This window comes from Mesoplodon bidens (assembly GCF_964165515.1).
Source record: "Mesoplodon bidens genome assembly, chromosome: 3".
Lineage (NCBI taxonomy): Eukaryota > Metazoa > Chordata > Mammalia > Artiodactyla > Ziphiidae > Mesoplodon > Mesoplodon bidens.
The window spans coordinates 54,465,744-54,487,952 of record NC_138178.1 but is presented as its reverse complement, the minus strand read 5'-3'; the positions used below and the strand labels follow the sequence as shown (position 1 = coordinate 54,487,952).

The following is a 22,209-nucleotide window of genomic DNA, read 5'->3' as shown; positions in this document are numbered from 1 at the left end:
GAGCCTGCGCTCTAGAGCCCGCGAGTCACAACTACTGAGCCCGCATGCCACAACTACTGAAGCCCACGTGCCTAGAGCCCATGCTCTACAACAAGAGAAGTCACCACAATGAGCAGCCCGCACACTGCAACGACGAGTAGCCCCCATTCGCCGCAACTAGAGAAAGCCCGCGCGCAGCAACTAAGACCCAACACAGCCAAAAATAAATAAATAAATAAATAAATAAATAAATAAATTTATTTTAAAAAAGTATACCATTCAGTACATTAGCAGTGTTGTTCAGTCATCACCTGGATCTAGTTTCACAACATTTTCATCGCCCCAGAAAGAAACCCTGTACCCATTAGCAGTCACTTCCCATCTCCCCACCCCTAGCCCCTGGCAACCACTAATCTGCTTTCTATCTCCAAGGATTTGCCAATTCTGGGTATTTCATAAAGATGGAATCAAATAATATGTGAGCTTCTGTGTCTGGCTTTTTTCACTTAGCATGTTTTTGCGGTTTATCAATGTCCATACTTTCTATGGATTTTTAAAAAATATTTATTTATTTGGCCACGCTGGGTCTTAGTTGTGGCACGTGGGATCTTCGTTGCGGCATGCAGGATCTTTAGTTGCAGCATGCGGACTCTTAGTTGTGGCATGTGGGATCTAGTTTCCTGACCAGGGATCGAACCCAGGCCCCCTGCACTGGGAACACGGAGTCTTAGCCACTGGACCACCAGGGAAGTTCCTCTATGGATTTTTATATTCCATTGTATGGATGTAGCACATTTTGTTTATCCATTCATCAGCTGATGGACATTTGGGTTGTCTCCACTTTTTCGCTCTTGTGAATAGTGCTGCTATGAACACTCATGTACAGGTTTTTGTTTGAATACTTGTTTTCAGTTCTTTTTGGGTACATATCCAGGAGTGGAATTGCTGAGTCATATGGTAGTTCCATGCTTAACTTTTTTAAGAATTGCAAACTGTTTCCAACATGCTTTTTTACCTGGGACTTCCATGGGTGGTCCAGTGGGTAAGACCGTGCTCCCAATGCAGTGGGTCTGGGTTCAATCCCTGGTCAGGGAACTAGATCCCGCATGCCGCAACTAAGATCCGGCACAACCAAAAAAAAAAAAAAAGGTCCTTTGCACCTTGTGAATTTTAAACTATGAACACCATGTGCAAATATTAGCTCTTCCCAAGAAAAAGAAAAAGAAAAATTGAAGGTGGACATTCATGGAAAAAAAATAAAGCATACAGTAAATGCAAGGGATTACGGTTAGATAAGAAATTAGCAAATATAGGGACTTCCTTGGGGGTGCAGTGGTTAAGAATCCACCTGCCAATGGGGGACACAGGTTCGAGCCCTGGTCCGGGAAGATCCCTCATGCCGCGGAGCAACTAAGCCCGTGAGCCACAACTACTGAGCCTGCGTTCTAGAGCCCGTGAGCCACAGCTACTGAGCCCATGTGCCACAACTACTGAAGCCAACGTGCCTAAAGCCTGTGCTCCGCAACAAGAGAAGCCACTGCAATGAGAAGCCCGTGCACCGCAACAAAGAGTAGCCCCCGCTCGCTGCAACTAGTGAAAGCCTGGGCAGCAACAAAGACCCAAAGCAGCCAAAAAATAAACATAATTAATTAATTAATTAATTTTAAAAAATTAGTAAATATCTAACTAGATGATTCCTGGAAGAAAACTGTATTTTGGACTTGGACCTCAATTCAGATTCAACTCCTTTGTTTCATTCTAGTTCTAGGAGTTGAATATAGGGAGAGCTGGGTTCAAATCCCAGTCCTGTCTGTTACAGCAGTGCATTATTGTACAGGTTACTTAACCTCTCTGCACCTCAAATGTAAAATAAGGAAAAATCATCTCCTTAGCCAGTTATGAAAGGTAAATGAGCTCAGGGACGTGTTATGCTCAGCCCGTGCCTGGCACACTGGCACATGGTTGGCAGCCTAGGTTAGCAGCTTTACACTAGCAGGTTGGGGGAGCCACCCTCTTCTCTGCTGGGATCACTGTTCTCTGCAGCCCTTTTCACATAAGCTGCTCTGTTTCCCCACATGCTCAAGGAACTCCTGGACATCTGGACCTGCTGAGCAAAGTCCCCCTCCTATAATATTTTACCACCCCTAGTGCCAATCAGTCCAGAAGAGGGGCCAGCCAGGGTGTGAGGGTACAGGAACCAGGATCAGATGCTGGGAAAGGGGCCTGCTGTCTGTAAGGACTGCCCTAGGGCAGGAAGCACTGCTTGCTCTATGGAGCTATGGAACCCAGGGCCAAATGCAGGGAGGATTTGGGTGGAGGCACAGGGAGACAGATTTGGGTTTAAATGGAAGAACAACTTAAACTTTTAACTGACAGGACACAATGCCAAGCACTGTGTTAAGCACTGTTGTGTGATTCCACACAAGCTATCCCCATTTCACAGATGAGGAAATTGAAGCTCAGAGTCCTTAGTCACTTTACCCAAAGTCACAAAAATAAAGTGCAGCAAGGTTTGAATCCAGGCCTGTCTCAGTCTAGAATATGGCAGCTTAGCCTCTGTGCTAAGAGGTCAATGGCCAAGTATTGGACAAATGTTAATTATCACTAGTCATTATCTGATAACGATATTGCTGTAAGTAGAGCTATAGCTAGCTGTAGCAGTAGAATGAACAGTTTGGGGGTGGGGGTGGAGTTGCTTCTCCCCAAATTCGGGGAGAGGCTGGATTAGCTTTTGGTGGAGATTCAAGTGTTTGATGCAGGGGGTTGGATTCTGGTACTGGGGTTCTAGCTGCTGGGGTACAAGGAGATTCCCAAGGTCTGCCTTCAGAGATATGGATGTAGTTGTTTTCAGATGGGCCCCAGGAATCTGTCTTTTTCAAAAGATAATCCTGGGCTTCCCTGTTGGCACAGTGGTTGGGAGTCCACCTGCCGACGCAGGGGACGTGGGTTCGTGCCCCGGCCCGGGGAAGATCCCACATGCCGCAGAGCGGCTGGGCCCGTCAGCCATGGCTGCTGAGCCTGCGTGTCTGGAGCCTGTGCTCCGCAATGGGAGAGGCCACAGCAGTGAGAGGCCCAAGTACCTCCAAAAAAAAAAAAAAAAAAAAGATAATTCTGGTCTGTAGCCAAGTGTGAGGTCCACTGGCTTGGATTAACCTCTAGGGCCCCTTCTAACACAGATTCTGTGATCTGCATGCCCTAACGCCCACCTTGGGGGAAGCACACCTTGGGGGAAGCACTCCTTCGGGTTAGGCGTCGCCCTTTCCCCCCAGCTGCCTCCTTAAATCCCTAAGGCCTTAGAGAGAGTGACTGCACCTGCACCCCTCCTCTTTTGAACAATAAGCTTTTTGGAAGGCAAAGAAGACTGTTAAGATGGAGGCCACAGGAGCCTCACTGCCACCTTCAGTGGTGAGGGTAGAGCCAGCTCATCTTCCCCCCTCACCCTGCTCCACCCCACTCCATTTAGAGCCCCAGTCCCCAAAAGACTGTCACTTGCCCCACTGGACCCCAGTCAAGTGCAACCATTCCTGCTTTCAGCCCCTTGGTCTTTCTCCGAAACTCTGCCCTGTGGGACCAACTTCCCGGCCATGCCAGGCAATTCTGCAGTTTGTCTGGCCTGGAGAGCCCTCTCCCAGGCTCTGGGAGACCAGCAACTCAGGCAGGGAAACAGGCCAGAGAGCCATTCTCAATGACCTTTGGCTCCCTGGGACGGACTCAAAACCAGTAAAAGTTTAGCAAGTGCCATTTAATCGTTGCCAGAACTTAAAACTCTTTTTTTCTTCTTTTTTTTAAACACATAGACTTTCTGGGGAATAAAAGATCATTTGAGGACTCCATATGAAAAGATCTTTGATTAGCTTTGTTTTTTCTTAGAAAGAAAATTTCCAAGCCACTTGCTTGTAAAATCCCATAGAAAGTATGAAATGAACTCAGTACCTTGTGTGCGACCTCAGGTGAGTTGATTTCAGCTGCTGAACTTCAGTTTCCCCATCTGCAAAGGCCACTGGCCCAGTGGTTGGGTAGGAACTGGCAGTGGGGCAGGGTCTTCGGCTGCTGAGAGGGAGGTGTAAGTTGGGAGCCTAGAGTCCAGACCAGAAACCTCTGGCCTTCCCAGACACCCCTCATGGGTTTCTGACCATTGTCAGAAACAATCTTCTGCTTCCCTTTCAGGTTCCTGGTATCCTATGCTCTCTCCCATGTTGGGAGAGGGGAAATGCAGTCATTGACGTGTTAGTATAAAAATACTTCTCTCAGAGCTCTTTCCATGGAAACCCAAGCCTTTCATTCATTCAATATTATTTACTGAACCCCCTCTACCAGGACGTGGGCCAGGCACAAGAAGATTCAAAGATGAAAAAAGACACCATCCCTGACCTGAGGGTCCTCCCCTAGTTTTCAGCCATGTGGGGACAGAAGAAATAACATCTTTGGGGAGGGGGCATCGAGGGGGACACACTGCCTCTTGGGAAGATTGGAATTGAAGTTCTTGGTTCTATTCCTTTGCTGATTTTATAATCACCCCTCCAGTTACCCTAGAGCTTTGAGGCCATCTGAGAACTCTGAGTGCCAGGATCTCACTCAACACTTGCAAAAACCTAGGTAACTTGTGAAAGCCTGAAAGGCATCTCTAGTTTTACTATGAGAAAACAAAGCCTTAGAGAGATTAAACTACCTGCCCATGGTTATACAGGTTGCCAGGGTCACCTGGACTCAAACCCAGATATTCTGGCACAGCTATTTTAGAAACACTGTTTGCCTTGGATTTGAACCTGTGAAGTTGGTAACTATGTGGCCCAGAGTAAGGAAGGCAAGAGGAGAGGAGAGAGCTCAGGAACTCTGGACTGAAATGACCCAGTCTCTGATCTTGACCTACAACCACTCTGACCTTGACCTTCAAACTAGAAGTAGGGCCACAGGCAATAATCACAACCATCAAGAGCTTACCATGAACTCTTATATAACACACCCCTGAAGTTGTGTGCTAGTATTCCCATTTTGGAGATGAACTGATAATCTCACAACAGGGCTGTTCCATGCTTTCCCCACCACCCATGCCATCCACCAGTAGCTAGGCGAGTTCCCCTAGTTCTTCTGAGCCTGTTTTCTAATCTATAACTAGGGGTAGCAAGAACAATGGATTATAGGAGAAGGCATATTACCTGCCTGGGGCAGGAAGGAGTAGGTACTTTATAAATGCCAGCATCCTGCCCCCTTCCCTTCCTGAAACCTCTTGCACTCAAGTGCAGCTTAAACCTTATGTGCCAAGAAAATACAACTCAGGTACACACCAGCCTTTGGGCCTCAAGGTCACCCTATCTACCTGCCTTTTTGTTGCCCAGACTTTCCTGATGGTGGGGGACCTGGGTTAGAATGGGGGCCCTGCTCTGAAGTAGCCAGGCACACCCTCAGGATGCTGGGTCCCAGGGTAGCATTTCTTAGGAGTGAAACCATCTGACTCTTTTCCTTACCCAAGAATGAAACATCAAGGGATAATTTATCAATATGTACAGGAAATCAAAGAGAAAGGGCCACAGGCACCAGATAACCCAGAGGCCCCAGGAATGGTTCACTGAACACCTGCAAATGCCCACCACTCATCAAGCTCTTTGCTGGAGGCTAGGGGGCTACAGAGATTGAGGGGTGAGGCTGTATTCACTAGCAGGGTTTGTGGACATGTCTCAGAGTCAGAGATTTTCCTATTTGGTAGCTGAGACTTCAAGACAAGGTATTTCCAGGCTCAAGAGAACATAGAGAAGGCACTCAGAGCATTCTGGAAAGGGAGTGGGTGTCTGGGAAGGGGGCGGTTCCCGGCAAAGGGAACAGATATGTCAGAAGCTCAGAGGTGACATGGAGCCTGGCTCTGGGGGTAGGGGGTGACACTGAAGAGGCTGCTAGAGGCTGGGTTACTAGGTCACGGTCGGGCAGTCCAGTGGTTAGGATTCTGCACTTTCACTGGCGGTCCAGTGGTTAGGATTCTGCGCTTTCACTGCCGAGGGCACGGGTTCAATCCCTGGTTGGGGAACTAAGATCCCACAAGCCACGTGGTGCAGCCAGGAAGAAGAAAAGAAAAAAAATAAAAGTACAGGAAGGAATAAGACAGTTGCTGCCTTCAAAGTGCTTAGGGCTGGTCACATACAGGAAGCTGTCCGAGGCATTAAGCATCCTTATATAAGGTGTTTCTTATGAAGGCAAAAAAGAAAAAATAATGCAAATGCCTAACAATAAGAGATAAGTTGAATTACGGCACATCTAATGGGGGTTAGGCAATCATTAAAATTTATGACTCGAGAACTTAAAAAGAAATGTTCATGATAGATTTAAGAAAAAAAAAGGACTATTTAAATTGTTTGGCAATTTTGTTTTTTAAAATATGCACAGACAAAAAGACTAGGAGGAAATATTAATAACCTTGCTCTCTACATGGTAGATTATTTCCTAAACTATTTTATAATCTTCCAAATATTCAACAATAAGCATGAATTGCTATATCATCAGAATAGCAATAAATATCAGCTTCATGTACGGAAAAATACAGTGATGGGAGTCAACTGTGGACCCTGCATTATTTGTCACCACTTTTTTTTTTAAAGCACTTAATTTATTTATTTATCTGCATGAGGTCTCATTACGACATGTGGGATCTTTTTTTTTTTTTTAAGTTGCGGCATATGAACTCTTAGTTGTGGCATGTGGGATCTAGTTCCCTGACCAGGGATCAAACGCAGGCCACCTGCACTGGGAGTGTGGAGTCTTAGCCACTGGACCAGCAGGGAAGTCCCTATTTGTCACCTCTTTGGGCCTCAGCTTCTTCATCTATAAAATGTAGACCTGAAGGACAAGATGAGAAATCCTTCCTCTTTGAAAAATTCAAACTAACTTCTAGAGAATACTGGAGTTTTGAAAATGGGCCAGGCTACTCCTCCTGGAACAAGTAGGACTGAAGCAGAATCTTGAGGGAAGGGAGTATTTGGATTGATATGGGGGGGAGGGTCAGGAGGAGGAGGTAAAGGAGGAAGAACATTGCTCCGCCAAAGTTGGAGACACACCTAATAGGAATATCTATACTAGGGGCAGGGAGAAGGGGTGGGGAAAAGAGCCAGACTGGACAGAGGCCTGTGCAGGATGGTCAGGATATCTGGCGGTTCACAGGTTGGCTCTATCTGGAGGTGCCAGAGGCGAGAAGTACCTAGAAAGCTCTGGGTAAAGTGAAGCACCATCATTCATGGCAATGCCCGATTCCTATAGGAAGCAGTTTCCCTCATATTAGGGCCTGAACAGAGTGTTGGCAGTGGAGGTAGTGGGAAGCCAGGGTGTTCCTGGCCTTGCCACAGCACACAGTGGTTGCTCAACAATTATTTACTAGATGAATGTTATTGGAAAAGATATTGCTTACCTATAGACCTCAATTTACTCATCTGTGAAATAGCAGGTTAGGAAAGATTATAATTGGGGAGACTTAGTCACAGGAACAGTGTATACTTCCATACTCCATACTCCTGTAGGGTAGTGCCGGCTCCATTTAGAGGTAGGCACACTGGGGCTCTGAAGGGTTGAGTCACTTGTCCAAGGTCTGGAGTCCTAACTGGTTCTTGACTGCAAACCTAGCTTATCTCACTCCACCGACGCTGTGCGTCGCTTCCAACCTTAAAATCCAGGTACCACTACCAGGTTTGGCAGGGAAAGTCAGAACAGGAACCAGGCGCAAGGTGACAGATCACACCCAGAGACGCCTGGTTCTGGGCGGGGTCCCGCAGGACTCCCCTCACCTCTCGGCAGTGTCTTTCCCAGTCCCGACAGAGCCTCTGGCCAGGATGCCCCAGGGCTCGAGGGCGCGGACCGGGGCGCTGGGGAGGAGCCCAGTCCTCGAGCAGCTCCGCGGGGCTCAGAGCTGCTGCGCTTTAAGTACGACCAGACGTGGGCGCGGGCTTTTACAAGGTGGCGTCAGGGGTCGGTCCCAGTTGGCGCGGGTTTTCAAAAGTCTGAGGAAAACCCAACACGGGACCACGCCCTTGAGACCCGCGGAGGGGAGTCACCACAGCCCCGCCCAAGCCTCGGGCTCTGAAGAGGAGGAGGGGAAAAGGGGTGTGTGTGTGTGTGTGTGTGTGTGTGTGTGTCTTTAAGCCGAGGGAGGAGAGGACCCCAGAAGCTGGGGGTGGAGGGCACGAATGAAACCTTCTCGGTCATTCGAGGTGCACACCCTCCCCCCACGCCTCCAGGGACTAATAACCATTTGGATCCTCAACACTCGTGTCCCCGCCCAGGGGAATTTGAGATCTAAGTCCCACCCTCTGGGCTGAAAGCCTGAGGCCAGAGAGTGGAAGTGATTTCCTCAAGGTCACGCAGCAAACGGCGCCCCGCCGAGGCCGAAGCCCAGGTGTCCGGCTCGCCTCGGCCATCAACCCCAGAACCGAGCCCCCAACAGCCCTACGCTGGGAGGGAGGAAGCAGAGGGTGGACGGGGACTGGATGGCTGGATTTGGGGGTGAAATTGCGCCGGACACCCTATAACCCCAGATCAAAGTACAAGGGGGAGACTCCTTCCTGAAGCCGACCACCCAGGAGTCCCGCTTCGGGCGCCCCCTCGCGTGGGGCCGCCGGGGTGGGGATGATGAGGGACAAGAGAGCGCGGGTGCTCGGCACCCAGTCCTACCTCTGGCGGGCTGGGACGGCGCGGTGTACGCGGCCCCTTTAAGAAAGTTCGCTGGGTGAGTTCATCAAAGTTTAAAAACTCTCCGTGGAGAAGGGAAAGGGGAAAGAGAGAGGGAGAGAAAGGACGAGGGAGAGAAGGGAAAAGCCCCACCGGAGACTGGCGCGCCGCGGCCCGGGCCGGGGCGAGCCCGCAGCGGGCGGCGGGGATTGGCTGCGCGTTCCCCCGGAGACCGCGGAGAGGGAGGGGGAGGGGGCTGGCCGGGCCCCAGCTGAGGCCGGTTCCGGCCCCCGCCCCCCGCCCCCCGCCGCCGCCCGGCGCCCGCCCCCTCCCCCGGCGCCCGCCCCCCGCCGCCGCCGCCGCCGCCGCCGCCGCCACGGGCGCACTCGCGGGTCGCAGTGAAAAGGCGGAGGCGGCGGCCGCTCCGGCTCGGCTCCGGTTCCCAGTGCCTCCCCCGCCGCACCCCCTCCCCGCCTCCTGCACCCGCCAAACTTGATGTGACCCCAGCCCGACGCTGCGGCTGCCCCTCTCACCGCCCCGCGCGCTCCCCACCGCCACCCAGCCCCTCACCCCCGGAGCGCACCGCTCACCTCGCCCCTTCCCACCTCCTCGCCGGGGCCGGGCGCCGCGCTAGCCCTCCGCGTTCCCTTCCCCTAGCCATCCCCACCCCACCCCCCGCACCATGAGCAACCTGAAGCCGGACGGCGAGCACGGCACCAGCACGGGCACCGGCACCGGCACGGGCTCGGGCTCCAGCGGCACCCTGGAGGAGGAGGTGGGTCTGCGCCCCCGGGACTTTTTGGGTGAAGTACACGCGGAGGTGGGCGGGGGACGGGGCGCGCGGGACGCCGCGCGCGATCTGGCAGTCGCTCCCGGCGCCTTTCCGCCGTTGCCCTTCGGCCGGGGAGGAGCAGCCCGTGTCCGGCGGGCGGGGGCGTGCGGCCTGGACTACCCCGCCGGGCGGGCATTGTCTCCCCGCCCTCCCAGGCTCGGGGCCGGCCGTGCGCCGGCGGCCGTCAGTGCGTCCCGCGGTGGGCGAGCTGCGCCGTGTCCGCCCCACGCCCGCTGCCCGCGCGTCCTTCGTTCTCCACTCCGCCCCGCTCGCTGCCCTCTTCCGAGGCGCTCCTCCCGCGTGGCCAGGACTCCCGCCTCGGCTGGGAGGAACTGAGCGGGATTAGCACGGCGGGCGGACGGCACCCACACTCCCTTGTACTTTCCGCCCTGACCCCTCCCCGTGACCTTGGAGGCCTGGGCCGGCCGCGCGGCACCTTGGTTCGCTAGAGTTGTAGTCATGGGGGTAGACGGCTTTCTTCACGGCCCCAGAGCTTGGGCTTTGGCAAAGATGTCAGCTGACTGAGTTGGGAAGGAGATGCCTAAAGACACTCAGTTCCCAGTTCTCGTCTCTCGGGTTTTGCCGTGGCAGACAAGCCAGGACCCCAAAGCTGGCCCTAGTGGGATTCTGCTAGGAATGTCCACCGGCCATGTGCTAAGAGGAGGGAGTCTGGGGCGGCTTCGTGCAATCACCAACAGCTGGGTGGTTAATTGGATGTGGCAAAATCCGGGAGGGTGTGTGTGTGTGGGGGGTGGATATAGCCTTAAGCTTATCAGTGAATGGAGACCAGAAGCTCGGCCCGAAGAGACAAAAACTGGTGTGGAAAGGGGGCAGCCTTCGCAGCTCTCTCTCTGAAGGGGCCTCTGCTGTGTCACTCTAGGGCCAAGAGACCCTAGACCCTTCCTGCCGCGCCCTGGCATGCTCTTGCCCAGGAAACCAAGGGCCAGTTATCCACCCTGAGCTCCCTTCCCCTTGGTCTGGGGGAGAAACCGCAGAGCCCCTGATGGGGGCTGGCGTTGCTGCCTCCCTCCTATCCAGTGGCGGGTGCCCGCCCGCTGTGCCATAGGTTTGGTGCAGAATGGCGGCACTGGCCCACGGGCTGGGCTGGGCTCCTCACTGTGGGAGGGATGGTGGGAGGGTCACACTGCCAGTTCCCATTCAGCAATTCAGAGGCCTGCTGCCAGCCCCAGTCCACCAATGGCATGACAGCTTGAGAATCTAGGTCTAGATCCCGCTTTCTGTGGGGAAGGAAAGGAGGAATCTACAACCCTTCACTCTGAAGAGTGGCGAAGGAAGACCTGACATATGTCCACGAGTGTGGTGTGGGCTCTAGTGGGCTGGGGTTCTTTTGGCTCCTAAAGTCCTTGTCCTTCTTGGACCTTGATGCTGACAGGCCCTTGGCTTTGGGGACCCCATCCTGACTCTACCTGGTTGTTCAGAATCTCCCCTGAGAGTTGGGGGAGGCTGACAGGGTTGCTAGTCTGTGTGTGGTTTCTGCTGAAATTGAGGGAGGGAAGCCCTCTCCTGTGAAGCTGGGCAAGGACCCGGAACCACTTCTGCTAGAGGGTTGACTTCAGCAGGGACTTACCTCGCCGAAGAGACCCTCAGACCCACCCGTTTGAAATGGGAAGGGTGAACCATGTGGCCAGTCTAAAGTCTTGGAGGAATCGTTTGAGGTATTGGTCACTTTTTTCTAACTAGCTTTTTGAGAGAGAGGGCAGAATCATCAAGAAGTGGAATCCCTGCTCTCCCTCCTTGTGGGCAGAGGTGGGCTACAGCCCTGTAGTGCTTCAGGGAGTTCAGTGCAACTGGTGCTGGGGAGGGTGGGGAGCATGGACTCCTGTTTAACAGAGGTCTAAGACTAAGGGCCCCAGTGATTTCTTGGAGCCCAGCGTCTGCTCTGGTCAGGTAAGCACAAGAATCGGCCCCTTCTCCTCATTAGCTTTCTGAACAGTGGGCCAAGACCTCTTCAGCCAGGGTTCCATCTTGGATTGGTGGTTTGAGCAGGAACTAGACTTATTCTCTTTAGCTTAGATGCCCCCTAGGTAGGCAGTTCTGCAACCCCCAAGAGCCACCATTGGGGAAATCCGCATTAGCAGTGGTGGTTTACTCTCATGGTTTACCCAGGCTGGCTCTTGGAGATTAGCTAAAGCAAACCTAGGAAGCCAAGGAAGAAGTTAGAGGTCAGCCCTCCCTGAGATGCGGCTGAGTAGGAGGTGGTTAGACCAGTAGGGATGGAAAAGGCATTCCAAGAAGAGGGAATAGCATGTATAAAAGTGGGGGGTGGATTGTGGAGCCACATGGCTTGTTTGGGTGACTACCAGGAATTTGCTATGTTGCAGTAATATTGGAGGCCACGTTATGAACAGCCTGAGATCATGCAGGCTTGGGACGAAATTGGCATTTTTCTGCTACTTGAGAAGAAGATGTGTTTGAAAACTTCTAACCCTTTAACCCTTTGAAAGCTAAGGAGGGCAGCGAGGAGTTAAGGGGAACAGCTACGTGTCCCTTTCAATCTAGAGGCCATACCCCCCACCCCGAGGTGTGTCTTGGCTGGTGCCTGAGCTCCAGAAGGTGAGGCAGTACAGCACCCGAGCCCTGCTCAGGGCAGGCTTGCCTCTGCTGTTGCCCAATCCCAGATTCAAGCATCTCCTGTCTTAGTGATTCTTGAGAGATGGCTGGAGAGTTACAGTGTTTCTGGGGAAGGGTATATGTGGTTTGAAAGAATATTTTATTTTGAAAATGGAGACATATTTTAATACAAGGCAGTGTTAAGTTACAGTAATGACTCGTTGGGGGCCCCCTGAGAGGAGGGTGATGTTTGGAACCTTGGGGTGGGGAGTGGGGTTCAAGTTTCTAAGAGTTAAAGAAGTTTTATGCCAACCTAATGGTAAGCTCTAGAAAGGCAGGGATTAACGGTAGCTAAGGGAGCTACAGCTTGACCTGAGCATCTTGGCCCCTCACTGCCCTCCGTCCCCATCTTTGCCTGTCCATGGCATCCACCAAAGCTGGACCAAGATCGCTTCTTGCACGTCTGGTACCCCAGGGTCCATCATGTGTCCTCTAGGGGTCTCAGGATCTAGCTAGGTCCCTGGCCCCTGGCAGGATGGCCAAGGTTAGCACTCAAATGAGTGAAGGAATTTCAGGGTCCAGTGTGTGACTTGGGCACTGCCCCTTTTCTCTGCCATCAGAAATATTTGACAGAATCTGGGACATCTTGGTGCTCTGTCTGCAGACTTTTTTTTGGTATAAGGGGAGGGAGGCATCTATGCTTCCGGGCTTTTACCTGGAAACAGGACCCAAGTAGGTAGATCCAGACAGATTCTGATAGATCAGACTCCCCTCCTCCCTGGGGGTTGTTGTGGATGTGTCTTCTCTGCTCAAATAACCTAATGGTAAGGCTGTACTATGCGTAGTAAACCCATACATAGTCTTTGTACCAGGCATTGTTTTGAGCACTTTACCGTTTTAACTCATTTAACTTCCACAACAGCACTGTGAAGTACTTATTACTACTTTATAAGTGAGGAAACTGAGACACAGAGAGGTTAAATAACTTTCATGTAGCTAATAATTGGGTAGGTTGGGGTTTGGACCCAGAGTTTGCTCTTAACAACATACTATACCCACTGTTCTGTTTTATATTGGGGGTTTGGATGAGACTTGGGAGTGGGGAGGGGAGAGGATCTGCAACTCAAGTTTTTTAGGGCTGAGCTTTAGGTGATGACAGGGTCCCAAGTCGAAGCTCAGTGACTGGCTCCAGGCTAGTTCTCTTTGGGTTGGTGGCATCCCAAGACTGGATGGTGGGAGCTGTCAGCCCCTGCAGGAGGAGCATTTTATCACAGATAATGTTTAGAATTGTTATTGCATGGTGATAAAAACCAGAACAAGTGAATTCTCTACAGACAGTACATCCCCCTTGTAGCCTGGGCTGGGGCTGACTGCCTTCACACCCCACCCCCACCCTTGATTCCCTGTTGCTTTGGGCATCTTAACTAAAAAAATGGTACTTACTCTAAAGTGACTGCCTGTCGTTTTGGGGGGCCATTCTCTTGGGTCTCCTTATCTCCTCCTTCCTTGTAAGTGGGCAGCCTGGCTAGTTTGCCCCAGTAAGAACCAACTTTTAAATATCATTCAGTGTTTGGACATTCTGATTTCTCATCTCCATCTCTGGGGTGGGGCTGGGGGAGGAGTCTGGCGAGTACTGTAACTAGAGGCAACACATGAACTGCGGGATGCTTTGCTCTGCTTTCATGCTCTCCACCCATTTATCCCACTGGTTCTCCAGACAGTCCTGAGAGGTAGAGGAGAGGAGTCCTCCCACCTGCCCTGAGTGCTAAGCTCCTGGTCCAAGGCCACCCACCTCTGGTTACCCAGACCTGAGCTAGAGTGCTAGGTTCTGGCAGCACCTGAGCAGCCTCTGCTCAGCCATTGATTTTGGGTAGCAGCAACATTTTTTTTGCAGTACGCGGACCTCTCACTGCGGTGGCCTCTCCTGTTGCGGAGCACAGGCTCCGGACGCGCAGGCTCAGCGGCCATGGCTCACGGGCCCAGCCGCTCCGTGGCATGTGGGATCTTCCCGGACCGGGGCACGAACCCGTGTGCCCTGCATTGGCAGGCGGACTCTCAACCACTGCGCCACCAGGGAAGCCCAGCAGAAACATATGATGCCTTGTCAGTTCCTCTGCCGTCCCCTGACCATGGCTGCCTCAGAGGGGTCCTCACACCCCAGGCAAAGCTGTGAGGCCGTGGGGCAGAGCCCATCTCCCATACTTCAGAAACCATGCTGCTGTGAGGTGGGAACTGCAGACAACCCACGAAGCTTCCTTTGCCGAACCCCATCTACTGCCTGCCCAGGGACCAGCACGGCCTCCTTGCTTTCTGCTTTTTTCTCTATTCCGTCCTTGGATGGAAAGAATAAGATTACCTGAGGCTAGACAGATGGCAAGATCGTTGGGTCCTCCATTCCTGAAGAGTCCACTGGTGGATCCATCCATGCCAGGCGCCTCCAGAATATAGTAGGAGCTGGGTGTAGTGGGAGGGTCTGCCTTGGCCCATCTGTCATGGCCTTCAGTCATTTACAGCCTACTGAGGAAAGGCTCTTGGCTGTCACAAGTCATCAAGGCCACCCGTATAGTTCTGAACAGGCCTAGGACCCTTAGGGAGAAAGGGCAGGGTCTGACCTGGACGACCCCATGGTATGAGTGTCAGGGGTCCCTACCTCCGTGTTTTTTGTTGTTTTTTGTTTTTTGGGTTTTTTTTGCGGTATGCGGGCCTCTCACTGTTGTGGCCTCTCCCATTGCGGAGCACAGGCTCCGGACGCGCAGGCTCAGCGTCCATGGCTCACGGGCCCAGCCGCTCCGCAGCATGTGGGATCCTCCCGGACCGGGGCACGAACCCGTGTCCCCTGCATTGGCAGGCGGACTCTCAACCACTGTGCCACCAGGGAAGCCCCCACCTCCTTTTTGTGGTTAGCCAACCTACCCCTTCCCAAGTGAGTTTTGGGCTTTAACTGAGAGAGGTCAGAAGAAATTATTGGAATAGGACCTGAGACCAGTTTGGGGAACCTTTGTTGTGATCAAGGCTGTGAAGAGCTTCCACCCAGACTGGTACCTGTTCTTATGTGTAATTGTAGCCATATGCGGGCACAACTTGGGATGGAGGGGTTCTTCTGTGTTGGTGACAGAGGAGCTCTAAACCGGAATCTAGGTCCTAGAAGTAGTTTCCATCCCTGAACAGAGACCCTCTCCCAACAGGAGTGTCCCTTTGGGAAGCATCTCTCGTCAGACTTCATCTGCCTCAGTCAGGTGGTGCACAGGTGTGGCGTGCTCTGCACTTTGTGTTCACGTGCACGGTGCCGTGTGTTCATGTGCATGGTGCCGTGTGTTCACACTGGATTAACATCACATGGTTTAAGGGTTGGAGGTATTGATTTTGGAGCTAGGGGAAGTGCGTGGGATTCCCCTAGGACAACGCCTTGAATCTATGGGGTAGCATATAGCAGTGGTGACAACTGCAACCTTTGCCAGCCACAGGGTCAGGCAATAGATTGACATTGGCTGACCACACAGCAGTAGGAGGGACAGGGGGGGCTAATGGCTCAGGAAGGAAGGGAGCCTTGCCCAGAAGCTTCATGCTGGAGACCCTGTGAGCCTGTCTTTCTTTCTTTCTTTTTTTAACATCTTTATTGGAGTATAATTGCTTCACAATGGTGTGTTAGTTTCTGCTGTGTAACAAAGTGGATCAGCTATACATTTACATATATCCCCATATCCCCACCCTCTTGCATCTCCCTCCCACCCTCCCTATCCCACGCCTCTGGGTGGTCACAAAGCACCATGCTGATCTCCCTGTGCGATGCGGCTGCTTCCCACTAGCTATCTGTTTTACATTTGGTAATGTATGTATGTCCATGCCACTCTCTCACTTTGTCCCAGCTTGAGCCTGTCTTTCTGAGTTGCCTCTGAAAGCCTTGTCCCTGGCTCTGTCTGGAACCAAGTGGAAAGCAGGCCGCCCACCCCACCCCCACCCTGCCTCCAGGCAGCCTAGTCGCAAGGAGTCTGCATAGCACAGTTCACGCTATTTGGTTGGGTTCCCTAATGAGGTGGAGCGCAGGGCTCGCAGCAGGCTTTGACCAGGTGTGTTCCCAAGATGTGAAGCCTTCCCTTCCTGGGGGTAGAAGTAGCTTGCAGTATAAGGTCCGAAGCCTTATTTAATCCAGCTTAGTTCCTCCCGCCCCTACACACACACAGGTGGAGCTCTAGGGCACATTGCAGGCCCTAAAGGAAGAGCCCCAACTTCCTAGGCAACTTGGACTTGACCCCCAGCTCTGCCAGTGGCTGGCCAGGCACCTAACTCCTGAGCTGGTTTCCTCAACTGTAAAATGGGCCTGTACCACTCTGCCTGTTACCTCAGAGGCCTGCCAGGCTCACACGCCCGATGGTAGGTGTGAAAGAAGTGGAAACTACAAAGTGCTGCCCAGCGTGGGGCCTTAGAGCCAAGCCCTGATAATGTGATTTGGGGCTGGAATTAGCAGGGGCAGGGGCAGGCAAAACACTGCGGAACAGCCCCTAAACCTGGACTTCTCCCCACCAGGTCAGACCGTGATGACGATGGCGGTGTCCTAGGGGGGCACTGCTTGGAGGGAGACTGGGCGCTGTCCTAGCCTGGGAGCTGAGCAGCCCAGAGCTCCTTGGGGGAAACAGGAGGTGCTGGCGTTCTGGGAGCATGTGTGTTTGTATCTGCTTGCTGTACTGTCTGGCTGTATCTGCTTGCTCTTTTTCCCTGTGTCCTTGTTCAGCCCTTATAAGTCCTGGGTCTGCGGGCCATGTCACCACATTCCATCCACCTCTCGTCAAGTGGCCCCACTGAGAGGGACTTCTTTCCCCGGGGAGGCGTAAGAGCGACCTGCCAGTGCCAAGCCTAAGCACAGGACCCAGGCAGAACCCAGCGCTCACCCCGCCCCCTACATATGTATACAGAAGAAAAAGGCCAGGCCGCTGAGATCTCTGCAGAGGTACAGTGACTTGCTCTGAGGTTTCTGTTTGGCAGCTCCGGTATTGCCCCAGCAGAGAGACCCCTCTCAAACCCCAGGGGTCTGGCTTCTGACATCCTGCTTTCTCACCCTCTCAACCTCTGCCCCTTCTTTACTGCTTTCTTTGCTGTCTTGTGGGCAAAACGAAAGCACTGGAGCTCTGAGCCCATGGAGGACAGTACCCGAGCATGACTCTGAGACTCCATCCGGTTCTCCCACTTCCCTGGTTTCTTGGAAGGTCAGAGTGTGAAGGGCCCTGAGGCGAGTCCACCCCTCCTCTTTATTGCTGAGGCAGTGGTGAAGGCCACGAAGCCACTTGCCTGGCTGGTGGCAGGACTGGGACTTCCATCGGGTTCCTCGACAATTGCTTTGAGGCTCTTTTTCTTTTGTTTCTGTGGCTGGTCTGTTGTCTGAGCAGGAGGCTGAGCCTGAGTCCTGTGTCTTGGTTCTCAATGACCCTTTTCCCCTTGCAGAAGCCAGAGCCGAACTGGGCGTGATGATGGCTCGTACAAGTTTAAAAAGGACCTTCAGTATCTTTACAGCAGGAAAGCTGCAAGCTTTATATAACGCAGGCTGCAGCTCATAAACTCCCATGATCTGGCTGGTGGGGCGGTAGTGGGACACTGAGATGGGGTGGCTTGGGCTTCTGTTTGCACTCGGGGCTTCCTGGGGCTGTGAGGGGCCCTGCTCTCCCCCCACCCCTTCCCCGCTGCACAAGGCTGCTCTGGGAGTTGGCAGTCTTGTCAGTCTTCCCTTTGACTTCCCTATACCTAACTGTTTAGGACTAGCCATGGGATCATCCAGTGGAACCCCGTGCACCCCCGGTCAACCTTCTGCTAAGGACTGTTGCTGCCCTCTTAGCTCAGAAGCTGAAGGTCACTTGTTCTGGGCACCGAAGGCTGACCCCCACTGAGTGGGTTGGTGGTGTGAGATCAAGGTCTGCAAAAGAGCATTGACTTGTGAGCCAGGCACCTGGGGACACTGGGGCTGCTTCTGATACGCTCCGTGACTTCGAGCAACTCACTGGACCTCAGCTAAAAATAAGGTTTCTTCCAGCTCAGATGTTCTGCATTTCGGTTCCTGGAGAGGGCTGGGAATTGGGGAAGGATGTGGGAGGGGCTTATGAGAGGCTTGTTTTTCCCTGTTTGGATTTCCCTCCTCCCCCACCCACTTTTGTAAGGGGTGTTTTCCATCCAGGTGACACCAGCAGGGCTCCCCATGCTAAGCAGCGAAGAAGAGGCAGGGTTCAAAGCAAGCGAGTTCCTTGAACATTTTGATGAAGTGGTTGGTTGAAACAGTTCCCTTTCCAGATTGAATTCTAACTTCAGAGATGTTGGATTGCCACGAAGAATCAATTTTCAAATCATTTTTATCTCTTTGGTACGATGTTTCTATTGCCCAGAGTCAGTTTCTTAGCCTTGTGAGGCAGAGATTCACCTAGAAGGCAGGAGTTGTCTTCTAGTGGGGAGTGTTTCTGGTGGACCGCTGGAATTTATTTGGGGGTGGGGGAAGGGTGGGGATGGCCCTGATGTTTTCCTACCTCAGCATCCTTTGCGCCCCGGACGGGAGGTCCCTGGAGTCCAAGTCCAGGGTGCTGTCTTGGAGAGTACAGGGCTGGGGTTTGGAAGGAGGCTGTGGTTGTCCTTTGGAGTTAAAGCGTAGGGGGTTTAATATCCATGGACATACGACTGTTTTTGACAGCAGTGTTTACCCCTTCCCTCTCTAATAAAAACTGGTATTTACGGTGCTCATCCTCTGAGCCACAATATCCTGCTGCCACCGTTGCCTGAGAAGTTGAGTGTTCAATTCTCGGTATGAAGGTGGAGAGTGGCCAGGCCCCAGCCTGGGCTGATTGAGTGTGGCGTCCCCCCACTAGGGAGGGAGGGCCTCGTGGTGTGGCCCCTCGGTCCCCACACCCCAGTCCTGTCCCACACGGAGGCTTTCCTCTGGGGGGAACACCCCCTGCCCCGCCTCCCCCCCACAGCTCCCTTCCCTTGACTTCTGCAGGGCCCCCATGTGCTGGGCCCTGTGTGTGCCCAGAGGAGGACAGAGACCTCTAAGCAGCCACTGTTGAGGGAGCTGGCCTTGGCCTGGGGGCACTGGAATGACAGGTGTGCCTGTGCGGGTGTCCAGGCTGAGAGAGATGTCCACCTGGGCTGATGGAAAGAGGTCGAGTCCTGCCTGCCTCGAAGCCTTTTAGGCAGAAGCCTGAATTTCTGCTATTAGGCTGATGCCTTGGCTATCACTGTCACCTTGCTCCTGGAGGCTTCTGTTTACTTTCATTTTTTCTGAAGATCTGTAAACAACTGTTGGTTTGTTTGTCTGAAGGAAGATCATTACTGACACACAAACAGGAATGAGTTTGTCAGAGCACCTTCTCCCTACTTCTCTCTAAAAAGTTGTCTTCCCTCTGGGCTGGGGAGGGCTGTAGTTTTCACTGAGGGAAAGGGCTGCACCCCCCGGGGGCTCGGGTCCTCTGTCCTGCTGGGATTACAGAAGGTGCTGGAGAGGCTCCTTGAAGGGGGCGTTACCTCCCCAGGGGCCTCAAGAATAAGGCTGAGGATGGGGCCCACCACTTCCTGTGCCCTTCTCTGCCCCTCCCCGGAGCACTGGGAATGAGATGGGTGGCCTCCCGTGGAGGAGGGAGGAGCAGGGCAAGAGGTCGTTGGGAGCCCCAGGCACTCGAGGCCCAGCAGTAGCTGGAGGGAAAGGGCCCACGATCACACAGCAAATACCTAGCCAACCCCAGGAAGCCTGCCCACCAGTGATAGCCTGTGGTGTGGACTTCCTAGAAGGGGCTGGACTCTCCCACCCTCTTGTTCCCAGCACCCCCAGGGAAGGATAGGCAGCAGGGCTTGCTTGAGGGACAAGCAGCCTCAGGAGTCCCCAAGCTTTGCTGTCCAGGGACACCGTTGTGCTGAAGGCCAGTTTGTTGCCCTAGGCAGGCCTGGCACTGGCTGGGGCCTCCAACGAGGCCAAGTCTGCTCCTGACCATCATGAAAGCTACACACCATGTCTGCGATGTCCTGTATGGGGGACACATCTCTGGCCAAGTTCCTTGTCCATGTTGAATTCGGTGCTTCCAGTGGGTTCCTCAACATGTGTCTTCTTTTACTGGCCTCTAAGGATTCCCCATCCTTTTTTTTTTTTTTTTGCTGCGTAGCTTGTGGGATCTTTGTTCCCCGACCAAGGATTGACCCCAGGACCATGGCAGTGAAAGTGCCAAGTCCTAACTACTGGACTGCCAGGGAATTCCAGAGGATTCCCTATCTTTTTTCCACCTCTCCCCAGTACCTTCTCCAGCCTGTTCCAAACTTGCCTTCCATCTGTGCCAGGGACATGGCTGTGGTCCAGCACAGTCTGCTGGTACTTGCCATGAAGATGACCATTTTAACAGGACCGTGGTTGCTTTCAATGTTTCAGGGCAGGAGGGAGATATTCTCTTGGGTTGTGTGGATGCTTTTGGAGAAAGAGTGAGTGTATGGAAGAAGGGCCTAGGTAAACAAGTTTGGTTCCTTCTAGCAGCCTGGGATTGTGTGAGCCACCCCTTATGCTTCCTCCAAGTACCTTAAAATAGTTTCATGTTGAATTCTTGTAGTAAACTTGTGGAATAGGCGGTGGGATCTTTGGCTGATCTTTCCATCTTGACATCAGTGGTGGTTGATCCCTGAATACTTGTCTGCGCCCAACCTCTCTGCTGAATGTTGCACCCTATTGCTGTGAGGCTGGCACCAGCAAGGGTCATGGGAGGAGTGGTTGCCAGTGCTGGCCTGGGACACAGGACTCATTGGCCAGGCCTTGCAGAAGTAACCACATGTCTCTGTCCCTGCCATCCCTAAGGATCCCGACTGTGCAATTAGACTGCTTTGTCACCTTCCTATTCTGAGCCTCAGTTCCCTCATCAGTATGTATGTATGTATGTATGTATGTATGTATGTATGTATGTATGTATGTATGTATTTATGGCTGTGTTGGTTCTTTGTTGCTGCGTGCGGGCTTTCTCTAGTTGCGGCGAGCAGGGGCTACTCTTGGTTGCGGTGTGTGGGCTTCTCATCTTCTCTTGCTGTGGAGCATGGGTTCTAGGCATGCAGGCTCCAGTAGTTGTGGCTCATGGGCTCAGTAGTTGTGGCTCATGGGCTCTAGAGCGCAGGCTCAGTAGTTGTGGCGCACGGGCTTAGTTGCTCTGTGGCATGTGGGATCTTCCCGGACCAGGGCTCGAAACCTGTGTCCCTTGCACTGGCAGGCGGATCCCTAACCACTGTGCCACCAGGGAAGCCCCCGTCATCTGTAAAATGAGGGTGTTTAACTAGTTGATCTCCACGGTGCCTTCCACCTCACTCATGGCCTCCCTGGGGAAGAGGAACACTAAAGAATCCAGCGACCGCGTAAGGTTGTCTCACCTGTGTTCCCAGCTCCAGGCTGATCTGGACCTGACCCAGCCTCACTAGGCAACCTTATAACTAAATGGCTTGTGGTACCTGATAGGTGAGGTTTTTGTGCAGGTTAGTGTTGAGATTACGGGACCCTGAAGTGAACAAGCATATGGTTGAGCCTCTCCTGTGTGCTGGGCATAAAGTGTGCTCTTCATCCTGGAGGTAGAGGGTACCCGTGTTGTACAGATAAAGAAGTTGACATTCAGAGAGATGAAGCAGCTTCGCCAAGCCATGAATAAAGCTGGGATGCAAACTCCGGTCTAACTAACCAAAGCCTTTCCCATTTATGGCATCACTCTTCCACCCTGGACCACATCCGTTTCTGGCTGTGAGTCCCTTCTTTGGAGGGACTGAGGTGTGTAGAGACGGGGGAGGTCTCAGATGTTGAGCTTGGCTCTAGGCACCTTGGAGGACAGGAAAGTTTTGAGACTTGCCTCCTATCTCTGGGTTTTAGAGTCCAGGTGAGCTCAGATGGTGGGACCAGTGAAAGACAAGGCGTCCTAAGGGCCCCGGAAGACTTCAGAGGAAGGAAAGAGGGGTGAGGAAATAGAGGGACCTGAGGGATGGATGCCCTTCAGTTAAGGAATGAGAAAGGGGTGGTCTGAGGGGCAGTGTGAGCAGCTGCCATGCCCTGTGTGGGTGCTTCTCGGGGACCTGGAGTCTGTGGGCCGGGGCAGGACCTGATGGAGTTGGAAGTAGTGTGGTGGGTAGGTGGGCTCTGGAAACTCTTGTTCTCTCTACATGTGTCCGGCCAGCCTGCTAAGCTCATACTTCCTGTCACTCCAGCT

The 22,209-nt window shown here is 52.9% G+C and overlaps 1 protein-coding gene and 1 long non-coding RNA gene across 2 annotated transcripts in view; one reads left to right on the top strand and one right to left on the bottom strand.

Annotated features, from left to right (window-relative positions):
* The window catches only part of LOC308615004, a 38,715-nt gene extending 29,266 nt beyond the window's left edge, over window positions 1-9,449 (bottom strand). Inside the window, exon 1 of the long non-coding RNA XR_014015468.1 lies at window positions 9,314-9,449. This is a non-coding gene — a long non-coding RNA (uncharacterized lncRNA). The remainder of the gene's footprint in view (window positions 1-9,313) is intronic.
* RBPMS2 (RNA binding protein, mRNA processing factor 2) overlaps window positions 8,603-22,209 on the top strand; it is a 28,011-nt gene continuing 14,404 nt past the window's right edge. Inside the window, exons 1-2 of the mRNA XM_081229897.1 lie at window positions 8,603-8,680; window positions 9,280-9,397. Coding sequence (XP_081086023.1) covers window positions 9,305-9,397 — 93 coding nt within the window. The 5' untranslated portion in view covers window positions 8,603-8,680; window positions 9,280-9,304. The remainder of the gene's footprint in view (window positions 8,681-9,279; window positions 9,398-22,209) is intronic.